This window comes from Festucalex cinctus, chromosome 2 (genome assembly GCF_051991245.1).
Source record: "Festucalex cinctus isolate MCC-2025b chromosome 2, RoL_Fcin_1.0, whole genome shotgun sequence".
In the NCBI taxonomy this organism is placed as follows: Eukaryota; Metazoa; Chordata; class Actinopteri; order Syngnathiformes; family Syngnathidae; genus Festucalex; species Festucalex cinctus.
The window spans coordinates 29,137,884-29,151,666 of record NC_135412.1 but is presented as its reverse complement, the minus strand read 5'-3'; the positions used below and the strand labels follow the sequence as shown (position 1 = coordinate 29,151,666).

Genomic DNA, 13,783 nt, shown 5'->3' with positions numbered 1-13,783 from the left:
AGTACTTTGCAAAGTGTATCAAAGTAACTGTACTGTACTGAACACACAGGGTGGTTTAATCACGTGATCTGCCACTTGTCCGATCACCATTGTGCATCTTGTGACCTCTTTAGTTACACGGCCAATCGCTACCTACTTAACCGGGAAGTAACTTATCTTTGGTAGGAGTGGAGAGATGTTGAAACGCCATCGAACTACAGATCTATGTAATTTCTTACCTCGATTTTCTTTCTAATTTCAATCCACATGCTTGTGTGGACGAATTCTCTGCTGTGGCGACCAACACGTGCGTAGCATGCATTGTGACTGACGATGGGTCTGGTTGTCAACTTGATGGCGAGCCAGCAGGAGTACGATATTCAAGCCTACAAACTGAAACTTTTAAGGGGTCGCACAACACCTGCCAGGCCAGTAGGGGGCTCTTTGTAACTCTTACCTCACACACCTTGGCCACTCCCCACCCAACTTGCAAACTTATGTTCTACTCAAAACCTTTTCCACATACATTCACCCTGGACTCAAACCTCAAAACCAGATGTGGTCATCAACAAATTCTGAGATTTCCTGTTAAACTAGCCTATTAACCATTATATTAGTATACGTGCACTACTCGTCATGCCTGTTTTCTTCTGGAAACAGGTGCTCCAGGTATAATTCCAAATGAGTGGCTCTTGACACACTGCAGTTGGTTGACTGGTCATGTCTTTTATGAACCTTGCAGATTGTACGCAATCACACTCAAGAGAACATGGAATGATTGGACAAAAATAGTCCTGGTAAGATTCTGGGGTCAGTCAGGGAACGAGCGATGAATAATTAATTATTTAATACATGTGCAAAGCTTTCCACTCTTTAACAACTCTTCTGTGACAGGAAGGTCGTCACACAGGAATGGAAGCTAACAACGGTAGTTTGAAAATGGCTTGTAATGGTGTCAAAGATCATCTTTTACTGAAATTTGTTCTATGCAGTTACTCATTTGCACACACTAGTGTACAGGTTAACTTCCTGTAGAGAAGGTTGGGTGTTTTGGTGCCTTGCTTAAGGGCACCACGACCGTGGTTGTGAACTGGGGTCCCCATGGTGTCAGCCGGCGTTGTTATCCACTTGGGCACGACCTCTTGACAGTCAGTGGGGAGGCCTTCAAGCAATTGGCAAGAAATTTGCAATGGAGCATTGAAGGATTCCCGACGAGGTGCTTTTCCCGCTTTTCCTTTTCTTTTAGCATGCCAAATCTACCGTCTGGTGCCTAATTTGAGAGAGAAAACAAGCGTTGTTTCCTTTAAAAGCCCTTGGCATGGTAGTCAGAAGGTAATCTTTATACACCACCAAAGGGTGCCATGCAGGAGGCATTTTTGGATCACTGTGTTGCCTAATTACACACTCAGGAACAGATGCAGACGTGAAATGTAACTGCAACACAGACCTGAACACCTTCATACCAACTGTGTAAAAAATAAAAAATAAATGGCGATTATTTTTTATTTTTTTAAGTAGTGAAGTATGGTATTATCTACTGTAATCCCCATTCTTTCAGGAGGTATTGTTCCAAAAGCTGGAGTGAAAAGTGAAAATCTTACTGGACCCACCCCTCTGTTTTAATCTGAAATTAATTACCCTCCCATGTTATTTAAACACATTCTAGACCAGGGGTCACCAATCAGAGTGGGGCTTTTGAGTTTGGCATGCACAAATTTTCACGCACATCAATGGGTGTTTTTAAATACCTGCTGCATTGCTGTATTTATTGTATTTTCTCAATGTTTTAAAAAATAAAGCTCTCTTAAAATAAAATTTAAAAATCAATACAGTATACCACTATTGGTCAAAATTAGCCCTTTGAGAAATTCATAGTAAAGTTGATAAACGGTAAAAAGTTAGAGAGAGAGCGAGAGAGATAGTTAAAAAAAAAATGTGGTTAGTGTCCTAATTAAATAAATTATGCAGCCTTCTTTTTTTTTTAAATGTATTTATTTTTATTTTAAATAATCAGAATTGGTAATCATTAGTAGGGCGGCTCCATTATGGGGAAAAAAAATAATCACAATTATTTTGGCAATAATTGAAATCACAATTATTCAAACGATTATTTTTTTTTGTACAAAACAAGAAAAAGTTTAAACATTTATAAATATTAAGACCAATTTAAAGAGACACTAAGTATGTAAGTTCCTTTTGGACCAAACAGAATTTATAATAATATATGTTTATATTTAATTATTTATGTATGTATGTATGTATGTATGTATGGTGTCAAAATTGAAGCATGTGCAGTAAAAGGATCATTTATTTTTTGGTACAAAACAAGAAAATGTTTAAACGTAAAAAACAAATAAAAAATATTAAAGTCAAATAAAATGATTTAAAACACTATAATTATGCAAGTTCCTTTTGGATGAAACACAATTTATTAAATTAGTTATTTTAAATTTCAAAAATGGTGCAAATGTATAAATTTAAATAAAACAAAAATTAGCATTAACTTTTTTTTTTTTTTTTTTTTAAATATTGTGCTGATTTTGTAATTGTGGAGTGTAATGCTGGAAATTGTAATTGGATTTCGATTAATTGCACAGCCTAATCATTCGGAACAGAATGGAATCGGAACCAGAATCATCCAAATGATGCCCAACCCTACTGGTCAGTTGAACAAAATATGTTAGTCTGGTTCTGCATGTGGCTATAGATTGATTTTTGTTTTTGCCTCGTCAAGGTGTAAGTGAGGATAACTATTATCCCACACAATTGTACAATTCTCAGGTGAATGAGGTAAAGAGAAAGTGTTCTTCTAGGGCCAAACGTCTCAGTGGGCACCATCGCAGGCAGAAAGCCATATCCACTTGAGGGATCCATGCAGCAGACCAAATTGCATTAATCAGACCATAGTATCATAGGATAGTGCACGTTTGGAATACCAATGAGGTTAATGCATGCTAATGAAGCAGAAGCAAGATGTGGGAAGGTAATTGAGAAGGTTTGTGTCGGGAGAGGGAGAACTTCGTGTGTTTATTCCTATGTGTTCAAACCACTCCTGCATAATTCCACAGTGGTACATTCCAAAATGTGTCGGCTCCTTTGTGCCTCTTTCTAGCACACTTGAAGTCTGAGTAGAGGCCAACTGTACTCTTGCCTCATATTTCTGACTACAAGGTTATATATTGTCACAATAAATCGCATGTACAAATAGGTGAATCACATGGCCGTTTTCTCTTAGTATTAGCCTCCCTCAAATAAAATGAAGACAACCACCAAGATGCCACATCCACAGCACACTACAAGGAGAATGCTCTCTTTCGTTTTCTTCTCTGTAATGCTGCCATCAAATCAGATCAGCTTCTTATCCTCCCTATGATCGGGAATACTGTACAGAAATCTCCTTGCAGCCTCCTGTTCTCTCCCATCTCCGCTTATTAATAATTATAATCACTGACTACAAATGAGCAGCCATGACATAATATTATTTGAAGTCATAAGTCATGGTAACATCACTAACCATTGCAGCATCTCCTATTCTTCTAGTTAGATTACCTATGCGAAGGAAGGAGGTCATGTTTTCACTTGCATGTGTCTGTGCGATTATCAGTCGACGTTCACGTTGAAAGGGAAGCACAAGAATAGAAGCGGAAAGCAATGTGGTTCACACCCTCGAACCAAAACACGACTCCACCACTGGCCTGTAGCAAACCCAGCACTGTCACTCATTTGCTTGTTTCCGCCTTTTCTCCCAGCATCAGGATGTCCTGCAACATAGTGTTGGGGATTGTTATATTGTGTGGGGGCCACTTCGAAGTTTGAGTGCTTATTCTCGGCCACCATTTATTAGTGCAGTGTGTAAAGTTTTGAATTGATTTATTTTGGTATGATTTTTTAATATCACTATCACATGGCATTTGAATGCAACCAATATGTTATAAGTGGATATTAATTATACAGTCAGACGTTTTATTAAACACTGGCAAGTGTTTAATTGGTGAAAAACAAATGCTATTATATCTCAGTCAAATCATAAATTCCATTATATATTAAAAACAAAATAAAACAATAGTCCCTCGCTACTTCGCGGTTCACTTTTTGTGAATTCACTATATCGTGGATTTGTATTTTGTAATGACTCGATTGAGTCGATAAAGAACAGATCCCACAAAGGCAGGCTCAGAGGAGGAAAACAAGCTCGATTTATTCCACTTGAAAAACCGAAGGCACAAAGCTTGCACGCAGGCAAGATAACGGAATTTACAGCGGTGTCCCTGCACACAGGCGAGGGACACGGAAGTAACAAAAGACACTTGCAAAAGGCAAGGAGGAATTGGAAAACACAAAACACCCGCAAAAGGCAGGGAACGCGAATGTAACAAAAAGCGCTTGCAATTGCAAGGAAAACTAACATAACCAAAATCGCTTGCAAACGGCAAGGAGAACTAACGTAACCAAAACACTTGCAAAAAAGGCAAGGACTAGAAAAAACACAAAACACTTGCGACCGGCAAGGACGACACGAAATGCACACGGGATCAATCAACACGGAAATATCAACAAAAGGCGACGCGGAAACACACACGTGAATAAAACTTAACTAAAGACGACGGCAGATTCAAAAAACTTTACCAACAGGAAAACGCGGAGAACACTTGGACACAATGGTGAGCAAATAATAATCCGACAGCGTGCAGTGCTGGTCGGAGTCCTTTTAAAGTCTTGATTGCCAACTTGATGCAGGTGTGGGGCTGGGAAACGCCCCCCTCGTAATTGGCACTGAAAACACACACACACAAGAGCACAACAGGGCTGAGAACCGAACCATGACATATTTGGGTCCAAAATTCCTATATTATGGGGTTTATCTTGTGTTCCATCTCTCTATATCAGATCATTTCCCCCACAACACTCCCGGATTTACTGTATTCTTTATTATGCTGCCATTTTTTTAATTATTATATTTACAAAGTTAACAAGTGTTTAGAAGGGTGGTAACTGTATGGTGGCTTCATTATTGCTCAGTAGAAGTGTATAAAAATCTATGTATTTTTTTTTTGTTTTGTTTGTTTTTTACGTCTTCTACTTTGTGGAAAATCACACGCAGGTGGGCGTGGAACATAACACCTGCAAAAAGTGAGGGAACACTATATTTTTACTAGTACTTTCAGTGGGAAAAAAGTACAAGAAAAAGTATATTACAGAAAGTGAAGCTATAGGAAAATATGGTGTAGATTCTCTGCATTTTCTTTCCTGGGAAGATTTTGGCCCAACCCTTGATTGATAAATTAATTGAGTAAATGCTCAGTACAGTCCATATGTCGATTTAAAACTGCTAGTTTGTAGCACATAACCTCAGTATAGTTTAATTCAAGAATTGTCATTTAGTGTTTTTTCTGTTTGTTCGTTTTTTCCGTTCGTTATACAAGATGACCACAGCCAAAATGTGAAGAAGACAGATGAGGGATTAACTGAGGCCATTCATGCCAGCTTCTCAGTGGCAATGGATCCACTTTGGGCACAGTGCCATGTAGCCACAGTGCTGCTGGACCGAGGATGCTGATTCCTGCTGGTTACATTTGACACAGGATTAGCGTTGTAAGTGCATAGGGTCAATGGAGCTCATATGTTGGAGCGCATGTTTGGGTTGTTTGTATTTGGGTCAGAGTTCCCATATTAAGTCATCGGGAATTAGGTTTCGCAACAAACCAAGCAGTGCTTGAAAATTAATATTGATTGTCTCTCTCACCACTGACTGCATGCTTCCCAGCACAACATTTAGACACTCATCATGCTTATTCTGTTGTGATTTTTTTTTTTTGCTGAAATATTTGCTGTCTCGAGTCTCGACAGAGATAAATGACAAATCAATAAATGATTTTTTTGTTGTTGTTTTTCAGGGAGAGAAGCCGGGATCGCCACAAGTCTCGCAGCAAAGACAGCCGCTCGGAAAAATCTGTCACTATTAACTCTGCTCCTGCAGAGCCTTTGCTGGGTGATGCCACTGTTCGGGGCGAGCAGACCCAGGTAGGACAATAATCACTAATTCCACGACATCATACTGAAATGAACGAGCCTCATATTCATTGTTGTAGGCAGCCTCCATGTCCAAACAGTGCCAGTAATATGATCTCATTTTGAAAAGGTTTGGCGCTCAAGAGACTTAGCACAAGTTAAAATGAGGTAAATGTGCTTATTGGCGTTACGACAGGCCATCTGCTATTTACTAGAGGGGACTGGTCCACTCGGAGCTGCATTTGAGTTGATAAATGTTTGTAAAAAATGCAGATTCTAGCAGACTGCCGAGTTGGTCTCTAGATGGATGGTTTGCCATTTTGTAGAGAAACACTTGTTAATCCTTGGGAGGAGTTGGTCAGTTTGTCGAAAATGCTTCTTTGGCCCCCGCCAGAAATGGACCAGGCCAAGCTGCTTAGTTGACACAACTTAAACTGTATGCCCCAGTCATCATGCATATAAATAGAAGATGAACCCATGATGCATTATATGATGGCTTGTTTTGTAAATGACAAGTATAAGGTAAGAAATTTTTCAACGGATATTAATTTGCATTTATTGTATTGCATTTACATGAAGATGAGAATTATTCTGCTTACAATTACGGTGTATATATTATACAATGCACGTCTGGCTATTTTTATACCATCATCCGTTCTAAATTATTCTGGAGTACTTGGATAATGAGATCAAATACATGAGCTGTGTAAGAGAAACTGGCTTTAGAGAAATAATTCATTTTTCTTTACACAGCCATAATTTTCGGTTTCATATTGTGGTGTCAAACGAAATTTGTTACCTCATCTGTTTTGTTTTGTTCATATTTTTGTCACCCTATTTAAATGTTTGTGTCAAAATATTATCCACTTTCAGTATGATGCCGTGCTGTCCTCCACTAAAAATGTAAAGTCACAATAATATACAGTGCTTGCTTAGTAATTTTATCAGACCACCTGTCATGAAAATATGAAGCCTTTCAATAGTTTAAACAGCAGATACAGATTTCCAACTCAATTGAACCTTTTTACACCCAAATTTATGCAGTTTTAATGGGATTCTCTGAGAAGTCAGACATATTTATGAAACACATTTTTACTGTTAATTTATGCATGAAAAATTGCCCTGTGTTTGACTGGCAACCAGTCTACCTATTGGCTAAAGTCAGTTGGGTTTAGCTCCGGTAAGGACAAGGGGTAATTAAACAGTCCTTGAAAATTTGTGGAAAACATCAATAACTATATTATAGCATTAAAATGATCATCCTGTCTACATACATACTGGTGTATTAATCCTATAATGTTTTGGTAGTTACTAAATTAATGCTGTCAATTTTGGGCTGGTTATGATCCATTGTTAGCTACTGGATGTGCTGTGTGTATATATACACCTCTCTGACAGTGTCAGACTGAGTATTATTATATTTGTAAAGGGAGAATATTTGATACCTCTCTTACATCACTCTTTTTTTGTTGGCACTGGAGGGCCCAATGTTGTGTGGCATGTGAGTTTTAATACCTCATTTAGTTTTTATTTTATAGTATCCCCATGTTAATATTATATAAAGCACCTGCTTTAACCTAAATTGAAATAGAAAACGTGAATGAAGTAGAGTCCCTCAAATATTTGTCGGCTTTATATCTGCCGTCTTGCCATACTGGTCCATGTTTTAAGCCAGTATGCTCCCATATGATTGCAGTCTTTCTTATCAATGTTGCATCAAAGGCTTTTCTACCGTGGTCATGAATTTGAGCTCCTTGTATGAGCTTGTGAGTTACTGACGTCCAGTGATGACAGCTTGCTACCTTAAGGTCATGTGGAGTTAGGTGACCTCGTCTGGCTGCCTTGTCCATCATCGGACATCATACGCTTCATGTTGCCAAACAAGCATCTCTCAAAGTGGCCTGGCATAGGAATGCAGAAAAACAGAACTAAATCAAACGCTGCTGTAATTTTACTGACCTACTTGTTGTATACTTTTCCCTTGTGGAAAGCTTCGTTAACGTTGCCTGTGTTTGTTTATGCTTGTGTCTAATTTTAACGGAGTGGTGCCTTCCTTTGTGTTTTTACTGGATACTGTGGCCTGCAGGGGGCATTGCTTCCGGAGTTACTTTCACACATACACACACGTAAAGAAGAGTAGCTGTGATGCCATGTGAATATGCTCACTTTGTCCCATTGCTGTGGTTGCATGTAGGGGTGTGAATTGTACCTGACGATTCGATTCGTATCACGATTCACAGGTCACGATTCGATTCGATACCGATTAATCCCGATACGAATTTATAAGTCGATTATTGCGATTTTTTTTCATTCAAATTTAGAAAATACTAATCAGTAAGCTTGTAGAGTGTAAGATTTATATGAAAATGTATTATTTATTTATCTGAAATTTCAGTCTTATAGAGGTTGTAATCTGTTTCATGTTTGAACAGCATTAAAATAAAATATTAAGGCTTAATGTTCCGTTCATATAACATTCTTCCATGCTCAAGGTGTGAATCCTAACCCGAAGTCAGACGTTTTGTTGAATATTTTTCCATTAAAAATGGAAGTTTAAAAATCGATTCACACACACACACACACACACACACACACCCACACACACACACACACACACACACACACACACACAAAGGCAATGATGATAAGACGTTGAATCGGTAAGTACCGAATGAACAATTCTGAGCTCTTAAAAAAATAAATAAATAAAAAATCGATTTTTTTTTTTATTGAATCGATTCGAGAATCACGCGATGTAGTATCGCGATATATCGCCGAATCGATTTTTTTTAACACCCCTAGTTGCATGTAAGCGGACATTCAGGTGACGTTGGCTGAACCGATTTGATTGTTGGGTGGAACAAGAGATCATTTCCGTTGTATCAGAGGAACCAGGCAGAAAAAAGGAACTTCTGATGACCTGTGTGAATTCTTGTGCTAGATTTGTAATTTTAGTGTTCCTTCATCTTTGTTGATGCAAAGCCAACTAGGGATTGCCTCACCAGTACCTGGCTCTTTATGCCACAGGCCTAAATGAAGTAAAGTGAGAAAAGACGGTAAATGTGGAAAGCTGTGGGCAGTCAGAATTTTGTGTTCTCCTTGACTTAAAAGTTTTGTTTGTTGTAGGAAAAAAATCTTTTTCTAGTTCCACTTTCATGGTTGCAAAGATTTCATTCTCATTGACCATTCTTTGTAAACTGCTGTTAATACGGCAGGCAGCAGTGACCAGAGAGGGGGAGACCCTTTTAACCAAAACCTATGAAAGATAGGAAAAGACACTAAACAAAGATCCCCTGTTGGACTCAAAGTAGCCACACCCATAATGACTCACTTGGCTCTAGAAAAATGTAGGTTGCACTACATGCTATTGGACAAAGAAAACAACAGTAATGACACCACTTTGCTTAACATTCTTTTGGTGTGGAGTATGAGAAGGCAACAGAGGGGTGGAACTTATCAGAAACAGAGCAAAAGAAGCAGAAGAAGAAGAAGAATTCCTTCAAGAACAATAGGGACCTCGCAGCGGTGTAACCCCCTCCCTTCCCCTAAGTCACCCTTTTAATGTGCACTTGCACCTCCAGACAGAAAAGTCTCAAACATGCTGGAGTACTGTGCAAGTCTAACTAGGCAATCATTGTTTGAGATGTTTTAGCATACCAAGATGACCATAATTAAATAGAATGTCTGTTAAGTAGAGCACAGACATCCACCAATGCCAAGCTCTTGACAAAAGTGATTTATGTTTGTTTTCACATCTGGAGGATACTTTGTGGTTCATGTAGGATGACGAACAGACTAGCAATGCCTTTATGATTCTGGGGGGCGAGGTGCCATCGTAACTGAAAACTGAAAATATATTCCTTTAACCACAGCAGGCATTGAACCGTTTAGTCGACGAGTCGTCTTACTGACATTTAATGCTTGACATCGACTCATCATTAAACACACGTTTTTTGGGTTTTCTTCTTCCAACCTGCCAATTTACAAAGGATTTTTGACTTGCCAGTCTGCTTTGACCAAAAAGTAATGCTTGTTCAGAGATGTCTTTTCCATGAAACCGGTCTGTAGTGCAAAAAACCTTCATCACGTTATATCCGACTACAAAAAAAGGCCCAAAGGCCAAACCTATGCAAAGTTTTGCGGAACTCAAGTATGGCAATTTTTGCACAATACTGCAAGATGTTGCTGCTGCTAACAATTGCACCCTTTTTCAACATTTCCCTTTTTGATATTGTTTTACCTTTTTGGTACACACACACACGCACAAGTGTTCACTGGGTCAGAAGCAATGGGCGGAGAGTGGTGCTGAGGCAAACGACAGAAAAAGAATGAGAGTGGACGCCTCAAGGGAGTAACAGAAAAAAGGATTGGTGAAGAGTGAAGAAGAAGTGCATCTTGTAATCGCTATTTTGTTTATTCTTAGCCCGCCGGGATGGTGTGCAGCAATGTTTGTTTAGTGTACTACTTCCCCCTCCCGTTTCTCTTTTTATCTACACATCCTTTTATCCCCGCCTCCATCTTTTCTCGTATGACATCGTCTCATCACTTTCACGTTCTCCCCATTTCCTTCGCCCCCCCCACTCTGGCACACACAAACACACACGAAGAGGCAAGTGACGTGGCATACCTCCCCAGGCATGATGGGAAAATTGTATATATATATAAAGTGGTCTAATGCATTACTAGGCTTCAAATCCACATTGTGTGCTAAATCAGTCTTGCTGCCGACTGTGATGGACCAGTTGAGGGCAAAGTATGATGGCTGACGATTTAGAATTTGGGACGCTCACAGCTAGTGTGATGGAGACAGGCGATGAAGTTCTGCAAGTTCTGGAAGTCTCTGAACCTGTTATTGAGAAAGGGGAGGTTATTGTCACAACCGTAGGAGATGACTCTAATCTTCCTTCATTGGTCAGCACTGGAGCGGGGAACCAATCAGGCCAGGTAGGACTGATAGGTTCAAAGACTCTCTTTTGATAAATTTGCGCTATTTATGGTAGGACAACTCAGCAGGGCAAGCTTAATCGTACATACAAACATATAATTTTAACATGGTTATGCATGTGTGTGTATAGTGTTTATGTGTACATGTGGGAACTTCATAGAGGACAATTATTTATGTTTTTGCTTCGTATTCATATTTGGTTTGTTGTATAGCTGCAATGTTTGTTCACTCTATTCTATCAGGATATTTTTCTGCATTTACTGGTTGTGTCTTACATTCAAGTAGGGATGCACTCATGCCAATATTGTACATCAGTACTTGTATTCATCCTCATAAAAATGCTCCGATACTATGACTGCGATACCATTTAACCTGCGTGACATACCTTTCAGGTAGGAGCAATGTGAGGTGAGTGAAGATACTTCAAGGTAAATATGGATGAGATTAAGATTAATTTTTTAAATCAGATTAATCACCTTAAAATTTTGATTAATCTCAATTAATCGCTAATTAAAAGGGCTTTTTATCAACATTTTTTGCCTAACAAATTTAAAGCGCACCTGTTATGTTAGTTCTTTCTACATTTAATGTTATGAGGACGTCTTCAACATTTTTTGATCCACTACACACTTTTTTCTAATCAGTTGCATAATTTAAAATGCAAGAAACAAATGACCCTGATAGTTTGACATGAAAAAATATTGTGAATGTCATACGCAAACATGTTTTAAATGCTTTACTTGAATGCATGTAGTTATGTTTATTGCGCAAACACATCCTGTGCTACCTTCAACGTAACCATCCGCTGTTAGCTAAAGGATCATCCATGGTCAAAGTTAATAATGTGATTAATCTACGTTAATATATGATTAATGCGATATTTTTTTGTGATTAATTAATGAGCGCTTTAACTTTGACAGCACAAGTGTAAAGTGAAATTAACAAGTAATGTACAATATTAAAGCAGAAAACACATCACGTTTTAGCACACTTATTACAGTTTGAAAACAAATGACAGCAGCTAGATCGCTAGCAGCAATTTAACGTAACTGTCTACATCTTCATTCAGTATAGTTTCAACTTTTAATTGAGGTTGTAGTAGTTCAACTTTAGGTTGTGTGAGGTTGGGAAAGCTTTCATAGGGTTTGAGTGGCCTTTCTTATCCTGACAATTTCTACATGCACGCACGCACACACACGCACACCTTCCCTCCCTGGAGTGAGTAGAGTGCACTTGTTCAATGTTTTGTTTGCAGCGCACAGACCGACAAAAAGCAACAAAAAGGCTTTTAATGGGCAGTTGATTCACACCAGCTGTTATTTTTACTAGCAACAATACTCACTTAGACGCAGCTGACATAAAGTGCACAATCTGTAGAGACTGGGCTATATTATTTTCCACTCACAGGTCGTCAGTTATTACCTCTTTAAATGTTATCTATCCCTAAAAGCAATGATGGCTGGCGGAGTTTTTGCCAAGCAGCCTATATTATTAAGTTAAGTATATATACCTGAAGTATTTTTGTCATCATTTTTCTTATTTAATTTTTGTTCCTTTCAATGTGACTCAGCTGGGCGTCTTCTATTGACGAGCCACCATTGTTGAAGAATATTGATACTGTCTTAGAATTATTGATATGTGCCATTTGTGGACTTGTTTTGTTTCTAGTTTGTCCTTTACCCAAGCTGGTATTGCTATTTTTTATTACCATTGCTGGTATGAGCTGTTGATGTCATGTTAGTTAACACATTGGGGCATATTCACTAAGAATGTGCTGCGTCCGGTAATAGAGCGAAATATTGCACCACAACTGCACCCGCAGTCTGCGTCCAGTTACCCACCTATTCACTAAGGATATTGCTCTAATCATATAACGGCGCAAACACGCCCACAAAACTGACAGCTTGGGGCAAATTTGCACCTGATTTACCACACATGGCAATGGACTTGCGCCAACAACATGGTTGTTGTAGTAACAGTTGCGAGAAAGATGACATTATCAGAAAGCGAGGTTGGACCGAAAGTAAGCGTTTAGAGCGCCATTAAGCTGTACAGAGCAGAGAGGACGACAACGACGTCATTCATTCATAAAGTACAAATTATTGGTGCGATCGTTTTTTAAAAATAGAATTTCAGAGTTTGGCGTGGGCGTACAGTATGCATCTGGCACGTAAGAATGATCGTAAAATGCCTCCCCGCTATTGCCGATCAGCCCGGGTTACGCGATGTGTCTTAAACTAACACGAAAATATTTCCCCCTCGCTCTCATTTTCTCTATCTCTTTCTCTCCTCTCTGCATGATCAGCCGCCGATGTTGTGCGGCAAATGGCATGCACTGCCGGAGATCGAGGTGCGTCAGGTTAATACATGCTTTCCAAAATCATTATTTGCGTCACGCAAACGTGGTGTTTCTATTTGCGCTGGCGTTAGTGAATTAGACGCTGCATATCAATGAGTCTCATTTGCATTGGGGTGGGCATATTTTGCGTCAAATGTATGCAAATTACCTCATTTACATACGCGCAAATAACACCGGCGCACCATGGCGCAATCTTTTCGGCAGAGCACTTAGTGACGGATTTCCCCATCTGCGCGTGTTTAGTGAATTAGGCGCTCCCTAATTGCTCCATTTTTGCCGGTTAGCGCGGTGCAAAGGCGACGCAAACCTTTAGTGAATAGGCCCCACAGTTTTACAGCATTATGACAACCGCTGTTGGTTAGTACAAGTTTTTAGGAAAATAGCTAAATTTGTTTTTGATATTAATAATATTGGGGGTGGGACTTAAGAGGTTTTTCTTCCTCCCACTCCTTTTCTGGCTAGGTTTAGAAAAATTTGTTTAGAAAAATTGA

At 39.1% G+C, this 13,783-nt stretch overlaps 1 protein-coding gene across 3 annotated transcripts in view; it reads left to right on the top strand.

The window, feature by feature from the left end:
• The window catches only part of LOC144014451 (vang-like protein 1), a 39,320-nt gene that overhangs the window by 9,703 nt on the left and 15,834 nt on the right, over positions 1-13,783 (top strand). The window contains exon 3 of one of the 3 annotated variants that reach the window (XM_077514349.1): positions 5,874-6,000. In XM_077514349.1, the coding sequence (XP_077370475.1) occupies positions 5,874-6,000 (127 nt within the window). Of the gene's footprint in view, positions 1-5,873; positions 6,001-6,389; positions 6,511-10,685; positions 10,933-13,783 lie in introns of those variants that run through there. The other 2 variants (XM_077514352.1, XM_077514350.1) reach the window with 2 other exon arrangements.